General features: G+C 47.0%; 1 protein-coding gene across 1 annotated transcript in view; it reads left to right on the top strand.

The window, feature by feature from the left end:
* The window catches only part of LOC140392439 (G-protein coupled receptor 26-like), a 40,105-nt gene extending 22,422 nt beyond the window's left edge, over nucleotides 1-17,683 (top strand). Inside the window, exon 3 of the mRNA XM_072477697.1 lies at nucleotides 17,326-17,683. Within this exon, the coding sequence (XP_072333798.1) occupies nucleotides 17,326-17,557 (232 nt within the window). The 3' untranslated portion in view covers nucleotides 17,558-17,683. The remainder of the gene's footprint in view (nucleotides 1-17,325) is intronic.
* The last annotated feature ends 3,237 nt before the right edge of the window (nucleotides 17,684-20,920 follow it).

Here is a 20,920-nt window from a genome sequence, read left to right as displayed (position 1 = left end):
TTAGGAAAACTAGAACCACAGGACATAATATCAGACTGAAGGGACAATCCTTTAAAACAGAGATGAGGAGTAATTCCTTCAGCCAGAGGGTGGTGAATCTGTGGAACTCTTTGTCGCAGGAGGCTGTGGAGGCCAAATCACTGATTGTCTTTAAGACAAAGGTGGATAGGTTCTTGATTAATAAGGGGATCAGGGGTTATAGGGAAAAGGCAGGAGAATGGGGATGAGAAAAATATCATCCATGATTGAATGGTGGAGCAAACTCGATGGGCCGAGTAGCTTAATTCTACTCCTGTGTCTTATGGTCTTATATGAGGATCTCAGGGGCTGGTTTAGCACACTGGGCTAAATCACTGGCTTTTAAAGCAGACCAAGGCAGGCCAGCAGCACGGTTCAATTCCCATATCAGCCTCCCTGAACAGGTGCTGGAATGTGGCGACTAGGGGCTTTTCACAGTAACTTCATTGTGACAATGTGACAATAAGCCATTTTCAACTTGTGACAATAAGCCATTTTCATTTCATTGTACCTCTTAACTACAGTGATCCTCACAAACGTTGATTCGAAACCAAACCCTGTGATCATTTTCAATCATTCACTCTTTCATCACTGATTGGCTGTTTAAAGTCCATACCACTGAAGTTCCTGTTTGGGCCTTCAGAACTTTGATTCTTAAAGCCTGAGTGGCTGTTCCCAATATTTTTAATTTTAACATTTGCAGTTCAGCATTTACTTTGGTGCATTACTTTTTACTGCTATTTGTTAGTGCATCTTTATGTTGCAAGATCCTTTTGTGGATCTTTTTGCCACAGCACTGTTCCTGACAATGCCTGCCTCATTAGCAGTAACCCCATTGTGCTTGTTGCTTGGGTTTTCCACTGGACCTTCCAATGCCAGTGATGGATTTGGAATGGGTGATGGGTTTGGATAGATAATACACCCACTGGTTTTCTGCCCAGCACCAGTCATCAGATCTATTTACACCCACTCGAGGATATATGAGGAGGTCTGCCATTGTCACCTACCCTTCATGCGGGAGGCTATCACAGAATTAGACAATTTATTGGAGCCCCTCCAGACAACATTTAACACAGAGAAAGCCTTGCTTGTGGTTGTGGAGGATTTCATAGCATTAACCATTACACCAACGGATGCTCCCAAGCCATCCGCAGCATTTATTAGTCTCCAGTTCCCTAATGCTCGAAACTCATGATAAAAGTATTTTTATGCCAAAGAAAGGACTTTCATTGCATTCACAATAGAATGGAGCAGCAGAACAAGGCGGTGTGGCACTTCTATCAGATAGATGGCCTTCTGCAAGTACATGACTTTATTAATGGCGGGTATGAAGCCACTGAGGCCCCTAGAAACAACACCATGGCATAAATGAACAGAAACGTTTTTCAAAGTGGGGAACACAACACAGCACAGAACAAAGAAATTGGTGCAAAGTCTACCAACAGCACCCATGATGACTTTATTTTTAAGTCACTTGGTCACCACTGTATGAAAGAAGGAGAAACTTGATGGGAGTTTGCTCTGGAACTAAGGAAATTCACAGCAAACCTTGGCTACCAGCAGAATTAAAAGCTTTGAGCAGAGGCAGAGCTCAGACGTACTAAAATTCATGCCTTCATCCAGTTAGTTTGCTAAAGTAGTCGGTACTCTGGACATAGCGATGTAAGGAAAGTATTGCTCTATAGTCATGGCAAAGTAACAACGATTATTAGAAGCTTTTGTAAGGTGCACTTTGCTATCCCAATACTGAAACAAGGGGCGAAATTCTCCATCCCGCCCCGCCACATTTCTGCCCTGACCCGCCGGCGGGATGCTCCGTTACACCGGCCGGTCAATGGGTTCCCCATTGTGGGGCAGCCCCACGCCGTCGGGAAACCCCCGGGCGCCGGCAAAACGGAGACTCCCGCCGGCGGAGAATGACGCCTAAGACCAGAGGGTGGGTCTACCTGAAACCTTCACAGATACAATAGTGACTTTTATGGGGTGTCTTGACAAATACATGAATAGGATGGGAATAGTGTGATATGGTTCCCGGAAGGGTAGGGGTTTTTAGTTCAGACAGACAGAATGGTTGGTGCAGGCTTGGAGGGCCGAAGGACCTGTTCCTGTGCTGTAAGTTTCTTTGTTCCTTATGTACAGCCAGAAGCCATTGATTGAGAGGGCTTTTCCTTAAATCTATAAATGTGTTCTTCCTGAATAATTTTCACAATAATATATTGGCCCTAAGATGAGCATGCCGTGCCTTTATTACCTTACCTATATCCACAGCCTGCAGATTCAGATGTTCCTTCTGAAAATCAATTTACTCACTAGGCCACAAACCTTATTTCAGAGTCACAGTTTTCTATATGAGCTGTCCTTGTTTGCTTCCCTGTTATTTACCCTTGGTATGAGTTTATGCTGTGTGAAACTAATATTCTGCCTCTTTCAAATGTTATCTCAGGAAGAGAAGGATGTGCAGTGGCAGTATGTCACTCTGCAATGGTGACCTCTTGCCATGGCTGTAGTATTGTTAGATAAATAAAGGGTTTGATATGATAGAGGGGAACTATTTCCTCTGGGGCATAACCTGAAAATAAGTGCCGGGCTGTTCAGGGTGATATCAACAAACATTTCTTTACACGCAGGGTAGAGGAAATCTGGAACTCTCTCTTCCAAAAACGATGTTGAGGTTGGGTCAATTGAACACTGAAAGCTGAGTACATTTTTGTTAAGTGAGGAAATTAAGGGATATTGCACAAAGGCAGGTAAATGGAATTGAGGTACAGATCACCCATGACATAATTGAATGGATGAATAGACTGCAGGAGCTGAATGGTTCGTTCCTGTTCCAATATAATTGTGCTGTTATGAAATAAACCTGCAATTATTGCCAATATTTTGCCCCCTATATTGGCTGCTTCTTCTTTCATCCTCTGAAGTCCAGCTGACACAGGCATGAGGGGTAACCACCCGCTAGGTGATGCCTTCTGGCACATTCCAGCTGGTGCGTGTTCCTTGCGAGTGACTTTGAATCAATATGGGAATCAATGCTTCAGTACGTAGGTGTGTGAGGCAGACATCGAGTTTCTCTTCAGCTGGTTCTCTGGTCTCTTCAAATCACATGAGTAGGTCCTGCAAATTAAAATCGCGGATCTCCAGTCACAACATCTCTATGAAAAGTTACATGCAGAATCTATGCTCAGGGAAGCCCAGAATATGAATCTCATTCCAGATCTCTGCCCTACTTGGACCAAACCTTTAAATTCCAGTTATTGTATGGGGAACAAGGGATGGTGGGGGCATGAGGCTGCAGTAGGGTGGTAGGGGAAGAAAGGTATGGCCAGATATCCCTTATTGTCTGTATTAATAGATCAGGATAAATTCCTGATCTTCTCGGGGTCTCTAGAGGACTCTGCTCTACTTTAGAAGAGTGGCCTTCTCCAGTTACAAATGCCAGCCGGATGAGGGTGAAAGAGCATGACGTATCGCTCCCGGACAAGCAGAATGGATGTCAGGAATAGTCAGAGCACAGGGACTGCAACTTATATCTTTCCAGTTTTCCTTGCAGAAAGCTGTGAAGCTATTACTTACTCTATGGTACCCTACCGATTCCTCAATCATTTTCGTATTGCAGAGGTTTTAACGGATCATGCAGGAACCTCTGAATGTTCTGATTAATGTTTTGTAGACTGCACCTCTGAAATATGAACTTGTCGGCCTCACAACAGATGACAATGCAGCCTTGGATCTTTGCTGCTGCTGCTCACCTGTTTCCTGAAATTGCTCCTCCTCAGTTATGCTCGAAAGTATTAGCTACTCTCTTTGAACCTCTCTTTCAGAGTGCACTTGATCTGTTGCCTGCATGGTAAGATGTGTTATAGGTTTCTATGAAGACTCCTGTTCATTTCTTTTTTTTTTAAATATATTTTATTGAAATTTTTTTCCAAACAACAAATTTTCCCTCTTACAAAGCAAACGAAACAGTAACAAAACAGAAATTTTTAACAATACACAGGTAACAAAACCCCATTGTCTATTGACCTAAACTAAACTACACCCCCCCCCCCCCCTCCCCCTGGGTTGCTGCTGCTGGTCATCTGTCTTCCCTCTAACGTTCCCCTAGGTAGTCGAGAAATGGCTGCCACCGCCTGGTGAACCCTTGAGCCGATCCTCTCAGGGCAAACTTTATCTGCTCCAGTTTAATGAACCCTGCCATATCATTTACCCAGGCCTCCAGTCCGGGGGGTTTCGCCTCCTCCACATGAGTAGGATCCTGCGCCGGGCTACTAGGGACGCAAAGGCCACAACATCGGCCTCTTTCGCCTCCTGCACTCCCGGCTCTTCCGCAACTCCAAATAGAGCTAACCCCCAGCCTGGTTTGACCCGGGCCTTTACCACCTGCGAAATCACTCCCGTCACTCCCTTCCAATACCCTTCCAGTGCCGGGTACACCCAAAACATATGTGCGTGGTTTGCCGGGCTCCCGCCACACCTCCCACATTTGTCCTCCCCTCCAAAGAACCTGCTCAATCTTGCCCCCGTTATGTGTGCTCTATGTAGCACCTTAAATTGAATCAGGCTAAGCCTGGCGCATGAGGAAGAGGAATTTACCCTGCTTAGGGCATCAGCCCACATACCCTCCTCTATCTCCTCCCCTAATTCTTCTTCCCACTTTCCTTTTAGTTCGCCCACCGACTCCTCCCCCTCTTCCCTCAACTCTCTATAAATCTCTAACACCTTGCCCTCTCCGACCCACACCCCTGAAAGCACCCTGTCCTGTATCCCCTGTGTCGGGAGCAACGGAAATTCCCTCACCTGTTGTCTAGTAAACGCCCTCACCTGCATATATCGCAAGAAATTTCCTCGGGGCAACTTATACTTTTCCTCCAATGCTCCCAAGCTCGCAAAAGTCCCATCTATAAATAAATCTCCCACCTTCCTAATTCCCAACTGGTACCAGCTCTGGAATCCTCCATCCATTCTTCTTGGGGCGAACCGATGGTTGTTCCTGATAGGGGACCCCACCAGGGCTCCCCGCACCCCTCTCTGTCGCCTCCACTGTCCCCAGATATTCAGTGTTGCCGCCACCACCGGGTTCGTGGTAAACCTTTTAGGTGAGAACGGTAGCGGCGCCGTCACCTGCGCCTCTAAACTCGTCCCTTTACAGGACTTTCTCTCCAGTCTTTTCCACGCCGCTCCCTCACCCTCCATCATCCATCTATGTATCATTGTCACATTGGCGGCCCAATAGTAATCACTCAAGTTCGGTAGTGCCAGTCCTCCTTTGTCCCTACTACGCTGAAGGAACCCCCTCCTTACTCTCGGAACTTTTCCTGCCCACACGAAGCTCGTGATGCTCCTATCTATTTTATTAAAAAAGGTCTTGGTGATTAATATAGGGAGACATTGAAATACAAATAAGAACCTCGGGAGGACCATCATCTTAATTGCTTGCACCCTGCCCGCCAGCGATAAAGGCTGCATGTCCCACCTCTTGAAGTCCTCCTCCATTTGTTCTACCAGCCGTGTCAGATTAAGTCTGTGCAAGGTTCCCCAGCTCCTAGCGATCTGAATCCCCAGGTATCGGAAGTTTCTTTCCACTTTCCTTAGCGGTAAGCCTTCTATCTCTCTACTCTGGTCCCCTGGATGTATCACAAATAATTCACTCTTCCCCATGTTTAGCCTATACCCCGAGAATTCCCCGAACCCCCTCAAAATTCGCATAACCTCTATCATCCCCCCCCTGGGTCCGACACGTATAACAATAGGTCATCTGCGTATAACGAGACTCGGTGTTCTTCTCCCCCTCTAATCACCCCTCTCCATTTCCTGGAGTCTCTCAACGCCATGGCCAGAGGTTCAATTGCCAACGCGAACAACAATGGAGACAGCGGGCATCCCTGTCTTGTTCCCCTATATAATCGGAAATACTCCGATCTATGTCGACCTGTAACTACGCTTGCCGTTGGAGCCCCATAAAGAAGTCTAACCCAGCTAATAAACCCGTTCCCAAACCCAAACCTCCTTAACACTTCCCATAAATACTCCCACTCCACCCTATCAAATGCCTTCTCTGCGTCCATTGCCGCCACTATCTCTGCCTCCCCCTCCACTGGGGGCATCATTATCACCCCTAATAGTCGTTGCACGTTAACATTCAGTTGTCTCCCTTTTACGAACCCTGTCTGGTCTTCGTGCACCACCCCCGGGACACAGTTCTCTATCCTCGATGCCAGTACCTTTGCCAGCAATTTGGCGTCCACGTTCAATAGTGAAATAGGTCTATAGGACCCGCACTGCAACGGATCTTTGTCCCTCTTCAAAATTAGCGATATCGTCGCCTCCGACATCGTCGGGGGTAGAGTCCTCCCTTCCCTGGCCTCATTGAACGTCCTCGCCATCAACGGGGCCAACAAGTCCACATATTTTCTGTAATATTCCACCGGGAACCTGTCTGGCCCCGGGGCCTTCCCTGCTTGCATGCTTCCCAGTCCCTTAATAACCTCGTCCACCTCAATCGGCGCCCCCAGGCCTGCCACCTCCTGCTCCTCCACTTTCGGGAACCTCAATTGGTCCAGGAACTGCCGCATCCCCTCCTCTCCCTCTGGGGGTTGAGACCTATACAGTTCCTCATAGAAGGTCTTGAACACCTCATTTATCTTTCCTGCCCTTCGCACTGTGTCTCCCCTTTCGTCTCTAATTCCTCCTATCTCCCTCGCTGCTGCCCTCTTTCGCAATTGATGCGCCAACAGGCAACTAGCCCTTTCCCCATATTCATACCTCCTCCCCTGTGCCTTCCTCCACAGTACCTCCGCCTTTCTGGTGGTCAGAAGGTCAAACTCCGTCTGGAGTCGTCTCCTCTCCCTGTACAATTCCTTCTCCGGGGTCTCTGCAAATTCCCTGTCCACCCTTAAAATCTCCCCCGGTAATCTTTCCCTTTCCTTGGCCTCTGTTTTCCTTTTGTGGGCCCCAATAGAGATCAGCTCTCCTCTGCCCACCGCTTTTAATGCTTCCCAGACCACTCCCACAGGGACCTCGCCATCGTCATTGACCTCCAGGTATCTCTCAATACACCCCCGCACTCTTGCACACACTCCCTCATCCGCCATCAGTCCCACATCTAATCGCCAGAGTGTTCTCTGCTCCCTGTCCTCTCCTACTTCCAGGTCCACCCAATGTGGGGCATGATCCGAAACCGCTATGGCTGAGTACTCAGCTTCTTCCACCCTAGAGATCAACGACCTTCCCAACACAAAAAAATCTATCCGGGAGTACACTTTATGGACATGGGAGAAGAAGGAAAACTCCCTAGCCCTAGGTCTAAGAAATCGCCATGGATCCACTCCCCCCATTTGGTCCATAAACCCCTTAAGTACCTTGGCCGCTGCCGGCCTTCTTCCGGTCCTTGAGCTGGATCTATCTAGCCCCGGGTCCAGCACCGTATTAAAGTCCCCTCCTAAAATCAAGTTTCCTGCCTCCAGGTCCGGTATACGCCCCAGCATCCGTCTCATGAATCCCGCATCGTCCCAATTTGGGGCATACACATTAACCAACACGACCTCCATTCCCTCCAGCCTACCACTCACCATTACATATCTACCTCCGCTATCTGCTACGATGTTCTTTGCTTCAAATGCTACCCGTTTCCCCACCAAAATGGCCACCCCCCTGTTCTTTGCATCCAGTCCTGAGTGGAACACCTGTCCCACCCATCCTTTCCTTAGCCTAACTTGGTCCGCCACCTTTAGGTGCGTCTCTTGGAGCATAACCACGTCTGCCCTTAGTCCTTTCAAATGTGCGAGCACTCGGGCCCTTTTTATCGGTCCGTTCAGGCCTCTCACGTTCCACGTGATCAGCCTCACTAGGGGGCTACCTGACCCCCTCCCGTGTCGACTAGCCATTACCTTCTCTAGGGCAGTCCCATATCCCGCCTCCGCGTTCCCGCTCGCTCCCCCAGCGTCGCACACCATCCCCGCCCACCCACTCTTTAGCCATTTCCTTTTGGATTTCCGCAGCAGCAACCCAGTTGTCCCCCCCCCCCCCCCGCTAGATCCCTATCTAGCATGATTGCTCCCCCCATATCACTTCCGTAAGTCAGCTGACTTCAACTGACCCCGGCTACTCCTGCTCACTCCTCGACCCCCCCCCCCCCCCCCCCCCCCCCCCGTGTGGGGGAACTCCCATCCGCCTTGCGCCTGTTTTCCCGCCTTATTCTTTCTGGCGCGGGAACATCCCTTTACCTGACCCGCCTCTTATGGCGCAGCTCCCTTTCCCCTCCCCCTCTCCTTCCCCATTCTCCGACTATGTCCCGTCTTTCCCCCCTCACTGGCGCTCACATTTCCCCAATGTCTCCCCCCTTCCCTGTTTACTTCTCAATTAACTTCCACCGTAACATTAACAAAAACAATAACAATAACATTTCCTGCAGCATCAGTCCCTCAGTTCCGGTCCAATTTCTCTTCTTTGATGAAGGACCATGCTTCCTCCGCCGTCTCGAAATAATAGTGTCTCTCCTGATACGTGACCCATAGTCTTGCCGGCTGCAGCATACCAAACTTCACCTTCCTTTTATGCAACACCTCTTTGGCTCGGTTGAAGCTCGCCCTCCTTCTCGCCACCTCCGCACTCCAATCCTGGTATATCCGTACCACAGCATTCTCCCATCTGCTACTCCGCACCTTTTTAGCCCATCTCAGGACCTCTTCTCTGACCTTAAGGCGGTAAAATCGCACGATTATCGCCCTCGGTAGTTCTCCCGCTTTTGGTCTTCTCGCCGGAATCCGATTTGCCCACTCCACCTCCATGGGGCCCGCAGGGGCCTCAGCACCCATCAGTGAGCTCAGCATCTTACTTGCGTACTCTCCATAGTCCACTCCTTCCACACCCTCAGGGAGACCTAGTATCCGAAGGTTCTTCCTTCGCGCTCCGTTTTCTTGGGCCTCGATCCTTTCAGTACACTTTTTATGAAGTGCCTCGTGCGTCTGAGTCTTAACCGCCAGGCCCAGGATCTCGTCCTCAATATCTGTCACCTTCTGCTCCACCACGTGGAGCTCAGTCTCCTGGGTCTTTAATGTCTCCTTGAGCCCCTCAATTGCCTGTAGCATCGGGGTCAGCACCTCCCTCTTCAGCAGCTCCACGCACCATCTCACGATTTCATCCTGCTCAGGCCCCCATGTCGCCTGCGCTTTCTCCGCCGCCATCTTGTACTTCTCTCTTTCTGACCCTTTGGTCGACGATTCCTCGTGCTGCAGCCGCCGCCGCCGGTTTTTTCCTCCTTCGTTTGGGGGGGACTCCCTTCTCACACACCCCACACCGGGTTGCGTCGTCGAAAAATTCCCCGTTGGGGCTCTTAAAATAGCCCGAAGGTCCGTCGGAGCTGGAGCCGCCGAAACGTGCGGCTAGCTAGGCATCACCGCAACCGGAAGTCGACTCCTGTTCATTTCTGGTGGCATGTACAGCATCTTGGGCAGTCCCTACACAAAGAGAAAAGAAACATGATGGATAGTTGAAAGAATTCTGCACGCAGGTAAATTGTTGGTCACCAAGGTTACACTGTTGGTGAATAGATGTTCCTGGGTGAGTTTGTTGTCTTGCTGCCAAGTCACATTCTTGGCTCACAACATCTCCACCAATTTGAGGTCCACCTCCTCTCTTGGTGATTCAAAATGAAGAAAGTTGGCAGCCCTGCCACGGGTTCATTTTCTGTCTCTTCGGTTGTATATGACTTTCTCAGGCAAAATGTACACTTTCAATACTTGATACTTGGAAATTACCGCAGGGTTCAACCTATGTTTGGCGAATCTTGACTATACAAGGTACAAGTGGTTTGAAATAGCAAATTGTCTTGAAGTTGCAAACCAAGTTGAAGCATTATGGAAATGATGAGATGGGTTACGTCAGTACTTCTCAAGTTCCACAGCTGATCCTGCACCATGTTGAAGACACAATGCGTGAAGACTCAATTTGCATTATATAATTGTGGGTAATCTTTACTCTAATCATTCTTCCTCAGGCTGAACAATTTATTCCTCTTCTGTGCTTGCAACCAATCTACGTGATAAATAGCATTCACTCAATTCCACCAGTTCCTGCCATGGTTCCCTCTCTCCGAAAGATTCTCCGGCCCGGATGGGCCGAAGTCCCGCTGCTAGGATGCCTGTCCCACCAGCGTGGATTAAACCACTTCTCTTACCGGCGGGACATGGCGGCGTGGGCGGGCTCCGGGGTCCTGGGGGGGGGGGGGCGTGGGGCGATCTGGCCCCGGGGAGTGCCCCCACGGCGGCCTGGCCCGCGATCGGGGCCCACCGATCCGCGGGCGGGCCTGTGCCGTGGGGGCACTCTTTTCCTTCCGCCTTCGCCACGGTCTCCACCATGGCAGAGGCAGAAGAGACTCCCTCCACTGCGCATGCGCGGGAATGCCGTGAGCGGCCGCTAATGCTCCCGCGCATGCGCCGTCTGGAGATGTCATTTCCGCGCCAGCTGGCGGGGCACCAAAGGCCTTTTCCGCCAGCTGGCGGGGCGGAAATCAGTCCGGCGGCGGAAATTAGTCCGGCGCGGGCCTAGCCCCTCAAGGTTGGGGCTGGGCCCCCCAAGATGCGGAGGATTCCGCACCTTTGGTGCGGCGCGATGCCCGACTGATTTGCGCCGTTTTTGGCGCCGGTCGGCGGACATCGCGCCGATACCGGAGAATTTCGCCCAAGAGCCAGGCCATCCCGATCCCGAGGGGGTCACCCAGAATACACGGACCTGTCACCAAGTCGCTCCCCATCACTCGCCCGGGTCTTGGTACCAGCCCCCAGCAAGCACCACAATTTTTAAACAGTTTTTCAAACTTTGCTTATCTTCTCTCTTCCCCCTCGTCAGCCATGCGCCCAGTTCACATTTGTAGTAAATCGCTTCCACGTGACTTCTGCCTGAGAGGGGTGGAGCATCATGGAGGTCCAATACATAGTGGGTCAAATGCGCTAATCACATTTGAATGGATGCATATGCCGGTTTTGCATGCCTCAGCTGCACAGGGCAAAAACCTCGTTATTGCCATCGGAGAGGGACCGGAGTATGTCACCCGAATCGGCGTCGGCCTGGATAGAGTGGATGTGGAGAGGATGTTTACACTCAAAGGAAAAACTAGAAGCAGAGGACACAGCCTCAGACTAAAGGGACGACCCTTTAAAACAGAGATGAGGAGGAATTTCTTCAGCCAGAGGATGGTGAATCTGTGGAACTCCTTGCCGCAGACGGCTGTGGACGCCAAATCACCGAGTGTCTTTAAAACAGCGATAGATAGGTTTTTGATCAATAAGGGGATCAGGGGTTACGGATAGAAGGCAGGAGAATGGGGATGAGAAAAATATCAGCCATGATTGAATGGCGGAGCAGACTCGATGGGCTGAGTGGCCTAATTCTGCTCCTATGTCTTATGGTCTTATGGGAGCGGACCTCGATTCAGGCCGGATGCCTGATTCTCCCTCGATTGTGGTTTGCGTTTGTGGCGTCGCGAGGCGGAGAATTTTGTCCATTGTCCCGAAGCTGCTAGGTCAAACACTTGATTGTCTCGGGGGGCGATAGAGTACTTCAGCAGCAGGAAACTGCGGACAGGCCTGCAGGATATAATTCCTGCCATTACACATGAGATGCATTTTAAATCAATGCTAGTTTAAGTTTGGTTCTTGCTATGGAGCACACAAGACTATATTGATGCAGGTAATGATATCAGGCACTAAGCATAGAAAATAGGACAGAAGTGGATGATGCTTGACCTTCGCCATTTGCTGTTGCCATGGGAATTTGATATTTCCCCCTAATCAAGTGAGTGCACATTGCCTCCACCTGCAGTTAGATGCAACTCATTAGATAAGGTGAGAGGGAGCATTCCTCCCTCTCTGCCAGGAGGCTTCAACCACAGCACTCATCGCCTCAGCTGCAGACGTCTCATCAGTGGCTTGCATCAGTGGTCCAGTCACTCCTCCCCCTTATAAATGCCAATCCTTCTCAGCAGGCACACATACACCGATGACTTGGCCAGGCTTTTCAAATGACCCAGCTCACCAAATTCAGGCATGACGAATGCATCTGTCGGAGAGAGGTGTACAGGGAAAATAAGTCCCAATATCACTGGTTGATAGAAGTTTAATTTCACCATAAACTATTCTGTAGATTGGGTCAAAATCTTGGAGCTCCCTCCCTAACAGCACTGTGGGTATACCTACACCACATTGCATGCAGCACTTCAAGAATGCAACTCACCACCACCTTCTCAAGGACAATTTAGGCATCGGCAATAAATTCTGGCCAAGCCATCAACACTCACATCCCTTGAAGGAGCATTACCAAAATGTTACACAGCTAGAAATCACTGTTGACAAATGTTTCTGTCTGCTTGTTTCCTGAAGGTGTTAACCCATTTAATATAAATAGATTAAGATATCCAACAGAGGAATGCTGCGCAAACGCTTAAGTGATCATTTATTGATATATTACTAGCATTGAGATTATTATTCTTTGCGGATATTTGTCTCTATTCTCTCCTGAAAATCTTACCCCACTCACCTTCATGGCCTGGGGGGTAGGGGTGGAGTTGGGGGTGAGAGAATGTGACAGATGTCTTCAATGCAGCTCCTTGACAAGTTTGCCAAGAGGTACATATCAGCAATTCTGGAAGGTTCTTTTTCATCAATCTCCATATGACTTAACTAAAACTGACAACATTTACAAGTCTACATGCAAATGTCAGTCAAGAATTTAAGTCTAATCAGATGTAAAGTGCTCTCATTAAGTAGAGACCTTCAACCAGGTCACCATATTGAGCATCATAATAAAACAGGAGAATTTTTAAAAATGCTTTATTGTTAATATACATCTTTTTACTAAAGGATGGTTAACTGCTTAAAAAGTCATAATAATGTCACTATTCTTTCTGTAGATTAGTCCAGTTCAACTGCTATTTGCATTTTAATTAGATATTCAGTGGTTAAAACGTAATGGCCTCTAGAAGTGAATGCAAGCACCATGATGTGACTAACCTGTGCTTGTTATTTCCAATGTGGGCACCAAGCAATCTTCATGCTAACTGGCACATGATTGCAGCATGCAGCCAGAGCTAAACACACTGTTGAGTGGCTGCATACCTCAGCAGGGAGCCCAAGTTTGTACGAGGCGAACACCACTTAAAACTCAGTTGCACATCTTAAAGCTTGGAGCAGGTGCTGAAGCTGTTTGTGGAAGAGTGTGTGAACAGGAGCAAGAGTTAATTATGGTGTAACAGGGGGGAAAGAATGTGCTCTAATGTTCTCTAGAACTGCACTGCATGTCCAGTCCAGGAGGTGGAGAGGAGAGAGATGACACCTACCACAAGGAGAAAGGAAGCCCTCCCAGACTAACATTTAAAGGCAGTGGGAGCAGATAATAACAATGATAATCGCTTATTGTCACAAGTAGGCTTCAAAGAAGTTACTGCGAAACGCCCCTAGTCGCCATATTCCGGCGCCACAGTCATCGTAACCAATAGCAGCTGTCTAGCCCAAAGGACCTGGAGGCAGTGCAGCAAAAATTTTGATGTGCTCATGTTGGTCGTCAACGCCAGTGAATGTATCTTCAAACACCAAATCCTACCAGTTGCATTATTAATTTCATGTGCTGCGCAATGCAGCACACCACCATCACACACCTACGAACAATGTCTATTAATCAATGTCTACGGCCCGATTACGTGGATAAAAGTTTAAGTCCGCTTTTGGATGTGTTTGGCGGGGTATTTCTCAGCAGCTGCTGTGCCGAGAATAAGCCCGCTGTTCAATGGCACTTTGCCGTTTTCTTTGGCCTCAGGGTGTTTTCCCCGCCGAGGCAGACTTAAAGAGATTTCCTGCTGCCGAGCTCCCCCTTCACCTCCCAGCCTTGTTTAGGCTTCTGGGAAACTCCCTCACCACCCACTCCCCCCACCATTGGACAAGGCCACCCCTGAGTCCGAACCCTGGCAGTGTCAACCTGGCACCTGGGCATCCTGGCAATGTCAGCTTGGCACCCTGACAGTGTGGCTCAGGCACCCTGACAGTGCTGAGGTAGCACTCCCAGGATTCTCAGCTGACACTGTCAGGGTGCCAGGCTGGCAATGCCAAGATGCCTGCATGCCAGGGGGAGTGCCAGGGCACCACCCTGTCCTGTCGCCGACCACTCGAGTGTCTCTAATGGCCTTCGAGACCCCAAAGGTGCCATAATGCCTGGGCCACATTTGTATAGACCATTACTAAATGCTGCCCTGGTGAGGTCCCGCAGGCAGGGCCATTGACTCCCAGCTGTTGGGTAAAAGCGGCATCTGGATATTTAAATGAGCCTAATGAGCACCAGACACCAATCCTGTTCGAATGATCCGCTCCCCCGCCAACAGCGGCAGTGAACCAAGCGTCCTGCACTGGAGGGAGGATACAAATCGGTCATTAGCACCCATTTGCATCTGATTAACAGGTCGGAAGCCCAAGTATCCAACACCTCCCCCCCCCCCCCCCCCCCCCCCACACACACACATTATGCACCAACCTCAATAGTGGGAAATCCTCCCGGCAGGAATTGGTGCAAGTTTTCCCAAGCATGGCCCTGACGTAGTGGACCTGTGCTGGGTCAAGGGATCAATGCACAGAGGAGGTGTCCCGTGAAGTCCATCAGGCAACCTCTCTCCCTCCCACAATGTAAATCCTGCCCACCCATTCCCATCAGACCCCCATCAGACCCCCATCAGAGGCCCATCAGAGCCCCCCAATCAGAGACCCCTATCAGACTCCCCATCAGAGACCTCCCATTAGTCACCCCTGCCTGAAAGCTGAACAGCAGTCCAGGTAGTACAGTGAAAAATTATTGCATTTTCACTTACCCTTTCCTAAAATGGCTGCCTGAGACAAAAGCCTTTAAAGCAACAGCTGCTACAAGTGTTAGAGGCTTCCTTCAAAGCCAAGTAAACTTCAAAGGGCTTCAAATCCCTTGCCAGCCTTTGAAATGCAAATCTCCCATTCAGTTCACACAGCAATACATTGCATTAGCCAGTGATTGACAGTTTTATTACTCCAGAAAGAGCTGCTTGGGGGTTGTTGCTCTAACTTTCTCTTCATACTTGAATTCATCTCCCTTACCCTGCCGTGACATTAATAACAATGTTTATAAACACACTTGCTATGACTGACAACTCCTCACCACATCAAAAGCAACTAAGTGTTCTGCTGTGAAAAAGAGGAATTGAGAAGGTGGACATTATCATTGGAGTGCCCTTGATTAAGGCTGTGGTCAGTGGCAGAGCTGAAACTATCAAAATTGATGGTATCCTGAATCCTAATCTTCTTTCTCGCATCGCACTCCTTCTTAGCCCCCAAACTCTTATCATTGACAAGCTGCAGCTGGAATAAGCATGTACCCTTTTCTTTTCACCATCTCCCACACTGCTGATTCCATCATAACCCTACGTTGTACTCTTTACCTTTCAGAGACCCAAGAACTGCCACTGGGTTCTAAGTATGCTCCTAATGGAAGAGATCTCGATGGGTTTAAGGAGGGGATTCCAAAATTTGGTCCTAGATCATTCAAAATCTGGTTGTAAATGGGAAGGGAGGGTGGATACACGAGAGCTCAGAGTAAAAAAATTAACAGTTTAGAGTGGGGTTTAAGTGTTGGGCGGGGGCTGGTAGAGGGCGTAGAAAAGGGACTAAAAGAGGTCACAGAGGTAGGATGATGTGAGGCCATGAAGGATGTAAAAATGAGGATGAGTGTTTTACATTTTTGGGAATTGACACAGGTCAACAAGGAAAGGAATGGGGATAGGGAATGAACACAAGACTTGTAGATGGAAATACATTTATAGGCAGTGCAGGATGGAAGCCCAACTTCAAATACCTTCACTCAGATTGTTGTGATCAGGTACAAAGGGATGAATTAGTTTCTCTCTATTCAACCTCCTCGGTTGGTCACAATAAAAGTTTACATTTTTTTTGTTGAGGAAATACCCTTGCACAAATCAGAATGTATATAATTGTTTAAGCTGTGCGCCATAAGGAGCCAATCAAACAAGGTTTTACTTGAGTCAAAGAAAGCACATTTATACAACCCTAAACCTGAAGGAAAAATAAAAGCTTGACATCAAGCATTCGGACCTCATGAAGCCATTAGAGCCACACACATACACCAGAAATAAGGGGTTAGTTAGTTCAAAAAGATAAAAGAACCTTTCTTCGATTTTCCTTGGGGTATAGATTTTAAACGTTGCAGCAGATTTGGGTTAGCTGGTTTTTTAGATTTGGCTAGATGTAGAAGATGTTGCAATTGTTACAAAACCTCGGTTCAATGGTAGAGTTGACTTCTTTATCCAAACAATAAGTTTATTTCAAAAGAGAGCGACAGAGAGAAATGACAGTGCTCAGCTTGTTTCCTCTGCTGAAGGCTTTCTAAACACTTGCAAAGCCTCTCTAGTGGCTGGTAGCCTTGCCTTGAAATACTTCACCCATTGTGTATTTCAACAAGGTTTTGGGTGGGTCTGGCTGTGGCAGCTATTGTTTCAATATCCAGTACTTTGCATTTTTAATGTTGCCTCAGACAGTTATGAGTTGTCTCTCTCTTATAGGACATGTCTCTCTCTTCACACTTCCCTGAGGGTGATTTGTTGGTTTCCCACCCCAACCTTGAAATCTGACCTTGCATTTTTAAGCAGTTTGCTCTGTCTGAGTTCAAATTCCAGTCAGTTGAAATTTGAAAAGTTATATTTTCAAAAACAATAGAGCGGAACCTCATAACAAGATATTAATTCAATATTAAATAACTATTGATTCAACCTTCAATTGTAGCATGACTACTACATGGAGACAAAGATTAAGCCTGTTTAATATAACCATACAGGAGTCTCCTTTCATACCTGTGAGAAAATTGGCAGAATTATGGGAAATTACATAAAAAGCAGTTTTTATTCATGTATGCAGTTTAATCTTTGTTTACAATGGGAGACCATTATTATCAAACTCTTTGAAGTATTAAGTAGTATTGAGTTGTCGAATTGTCTAATTTGTGACCTTGTTATCGTAAACTTGAACCCCATTGATACCTGAATGTGTGATGAATTTTATCATTTGGTTCAATGGGAAGCAAAGCTGACACCTCTGTATCTTCCTTACAGCTGTGCTCCTCTTATTAGGTGGAATTAATTTCAAGCCCATTGTGAAACTGCTTGTTTATGGTGCTTCCGGAAAGAGTCTTCACTTGAGTGACAAAGGGGAGTGTTTGCAAATTCACAGCTGAAATGTAATCTCTGAAAAAATTTAATTGGAAGATTCCTGTTAACATTTTGTTTTTTGACAGGCTGGTGGAGTTGGCTGTGTCAGTACCAATCAATCCATATTGGGGAGTCCTTTCCAAATGTTTGGCTTATAGCAAGGCGGTCTCAGATCCCTTTGTATACTCTTTGCTGCGTCATCAGTATAAGAAGACATGGATGGACATTATTAATAGACTGCTCAAACGAAGCTCCTTAAACTCCTCTGCACTGACAGGTGAAACGCTAAACAGCAATTGTGTACATACAGCTGAATGAAATAAATTTTATGAATGGAACAGTTCGGCAGATACCTGCATTGGGGTTTTTACTGAATATGTGTCTGATGGAATGTCCGACTTCACTCTGTTTTCTACTACTTTCGACAATTGTTTTGGTTAATGTTCAAAGGAAACTTCTCACAGCTCACCTTCACACTTTTGTAATTGTCATTTTTATTTTGGTTCTTTTCTCAAGCGTACTTGGATGATTGCTGCGTACTTTCAGTGAGGTCCTGTAAGCTCACAAGTAAAGTCATCTTGTAATGTCTCTGGGAAGGTGTAGGTGCACCGGTGAGTAAGAATGATGAGAGCTGAAATACCTTAATTAGAGGATAATCATTGTCAACCAATCAAAAGGCAACATTTAGAATTCAATCTCAACTGATATCAGCAACAATCACTAATTGTGTTTCTTTTTCAAGTCGGAGCCTTGACCATGTATGGCATCAAATGGAAATCACTGAGGGAACTATAATTGGAGAAATACAAACAGAAAATGCCAGAACTATTTAGTGGATCTGCCAGTATCTACAGAGAGAGAGAAAAACAGAGTAAAAGTTTCAGGTCGATGAACTTTCTCCACAGATGCTGCCAGATCTGCTGTGTACTTTTGGTATTTTTTGTTTTTATTTCAGATTTCCAGCACCTGTTGTATTTTGCTTTCCGATTATTTGAGAAGATGGTTTCTGAGAATAACTTCATTTGAGATCTTGAACTCGGCAGTAAACACTGAGCTTCATTGGAATCATCAGCTCAAGCTTTATCTTTCTTTGCACCATCTAACCTTTGTTATGAATTTATCGATACAGTTTTATAAATCATAGGACCAGCTGAATATTTTCAGATATCCCACCGAGAATGAGTTAGTCTTCAAGAACATTGGTGAATAAATTAGTTTCATTCTTCATAACTTGACTTATATTGAAATATGGAAAGTCATGTCTGCACTGGCCTTCATTCTCTCAACTAGGGAATAAATAAGCTTTTAATGTTCAATACATATTCAACATCATTTATTTGAGTAGGAACATAATTAAAGCTTTTAACTTGACAGACGGTCACTTCAGAATTAAATTTACTGGAAAACAATCTCAATTTTACCACTATTATTTCTGTATAATCCTGTGAATGTACACAGAGACTTGTCCGTTACCTGTATGTATGTACACAGAGACTTGTCCGTTACCTGTATGTATGTACACAGAGACTTGTCCGTTACCTGTATGTATGTACACAGAGACTTGTCCGTTACCTGTATGTATGTACACAGAGACTTGTCCGTTACCTGTATGTATGTACACAGAGACTTGTCTGTTACCTGTATGAATGTACACAGAGACTTGTCCGTTACCTGTATGAATGTACACAGAGACTTGTCCGTTACCTGTATGTATGTACACAGAGACTTGTCCGTTACCTGTATGTATGTACACAGAGACTTGTCCGTTACCTGTATGAATGTACACAGAGACTTGTCCGTTACCTGTATGTATGTACACAGAGACTTGTCCGTTACCTGTATGTATGTACACAGAGACTTGTCCGTTACCTGTATGAATGTACACAGAGACTTGTCCGTTACCTGTATGTATGTACACAGAGACTTGTCCGTTACCTGTATGTATGTACACAGAGACTTGTCCGTTACCTGTATGAATGTACACAGAGACTTGTCCGTTACCTGTATGTATGTACACAGAGACTTGTACGTTACCTGTATGTATGTACACAGAGACTTGTCCGTTACCTGTATGTATGACCTGTCAGTCAATCAGTCGGAAGTCAATAAGCGATGGTGACATTTTGTTATAGAAGGGTGTTCAGAATGAGTTCCACACATTGTAGTCAATAACCTTCAAGATATTAAAGCTGATCATTATGATATATATTAGTAACTTTCCAGCTAGTCCATTGTGAGATGTAAGAGAGGGAGCTGAACAACTTAAATCAGCCACTCAGTCAGTCACAAAGATGGATGACCTTTTACTCTGTCATAATTTTTTTGTGAAAAGGATTGATACTATTATCTTTCTTGAAGCTCTCAAATTCCAAACTATAATGGATTGCTATACTCACGCCCATGAAGCACCCCACAATTAGTATAAGATTAATCAATGAATGCAGATTGAAGTAAAAATCTCAGATGTTGCTGAGGTGACGCTTCTAGTGTAACCGTCCTTTTAATCTTTCTATTAATGAAAACAAATGGAGAACATTAGACGGTAAATCTAACGACAATGCTGCATTATCCGTTGTAGCCTACATTGATAATTACAGGGTTCATAATAAACGCTTTGTGTGAAAAAAAACACATGAACCTTGCTCAAAGCACAGCAAAAACTCACAGGAAAGCAAATTCCAATGGTCTTATGTTCCCCATACTATGTGGTGATTTTCATAAAAGGAAAATACTGCAGATGATGGAGTTTGGAAACAAAAACAGAAAGTACTGGAGAAGCTCACCTAGCCTGGCATCATCTGTGGAGACAGAATTAACGGGCACAATTCTCCCTAAAAGTGACTAAGGGCTGGATTCTTCCGCTCGCCTGTCGCAAGAACATACATGGGCGAGCCACGGACAATAGAGAAGTCCATTGACCTCGGGTGAGATTCTCCAGTCGCTGGGCAGACACAGCCGGAGAATCCCGGACCAAGCGTCATTTTGGGTGCGAATCACGGGATGATTTCCCTCGAGTGTTTGGGCGCGATCCAGATCTCAATTCACCAACACTTTGTCATTTTTTTGGAGGTTGGGGAGATTCTCACTGAAAGCACCTACACCTATAGGGTGGGATTCTCCGATCCCCCAGCCACATATTTCACTGCCGCACGCCATTTATTGACAGTGGGATTCTATCCTCCAACCACTTGTCAATGGGATTTCCCATTGAAACCACCCCATGTGTGGCAGGAAACCCATTGGGGTGGGGTGGGGGGCTGCACTGCCAGCAAGTAAAGTGAATCCCGACGACTGTAGAATTCCAGCCTTAGAAATTTTTATGGAGTGGGGACCTAAAGACCATCTCCCCAGAAATCAGGACGCCCTTTTTAAAAGGTGGCCAAATGTCAAAGTTAAGTTGAAGGTCCCCGACATCCCGCCCCAAGGACATCGCGATCCCCCCTCCCCCCAAAGACAGAGGCAACCCTTGACCCCAGAGGAACAATCTTTCCCCATCAATAAATTTCCATGTCACCCCGCACACCACCCAGGCATGAGGGCGACACGCGCTGACCCCCATCCATCTTCATCAGCATTGGGCCATTTTCGCACCATCCCAAGTGAGCACACCCTGTTATAGGGTCACTGAGTGCCCCCACCTTTAAGGTCAGCCCCCTTTCAACCCCCCTTTCAGGCCCCCCT

The sequence above is a fragment of the Scyliorhinus torazame genome, chromosome 16, assembly GCF_047496885.1.
Source record: "Scyliorhinus torazame isolate Kashiwa2021f chromosome 16, sScyTor2.1, whole genome shotgun sequence".
In the NCBI taxonomy this organism is placed as follows: domain Eukaryota; kingdom Metazoa; phylum Chordata; class Chondrichthyes; order Carcharhiniformes; family Scyliorhinidae; genus Scyliorhinus; species Scyliorhinus torazame.
This window is presented reverse-complemented; position numbering and strand designations above follow the sequence as displayed.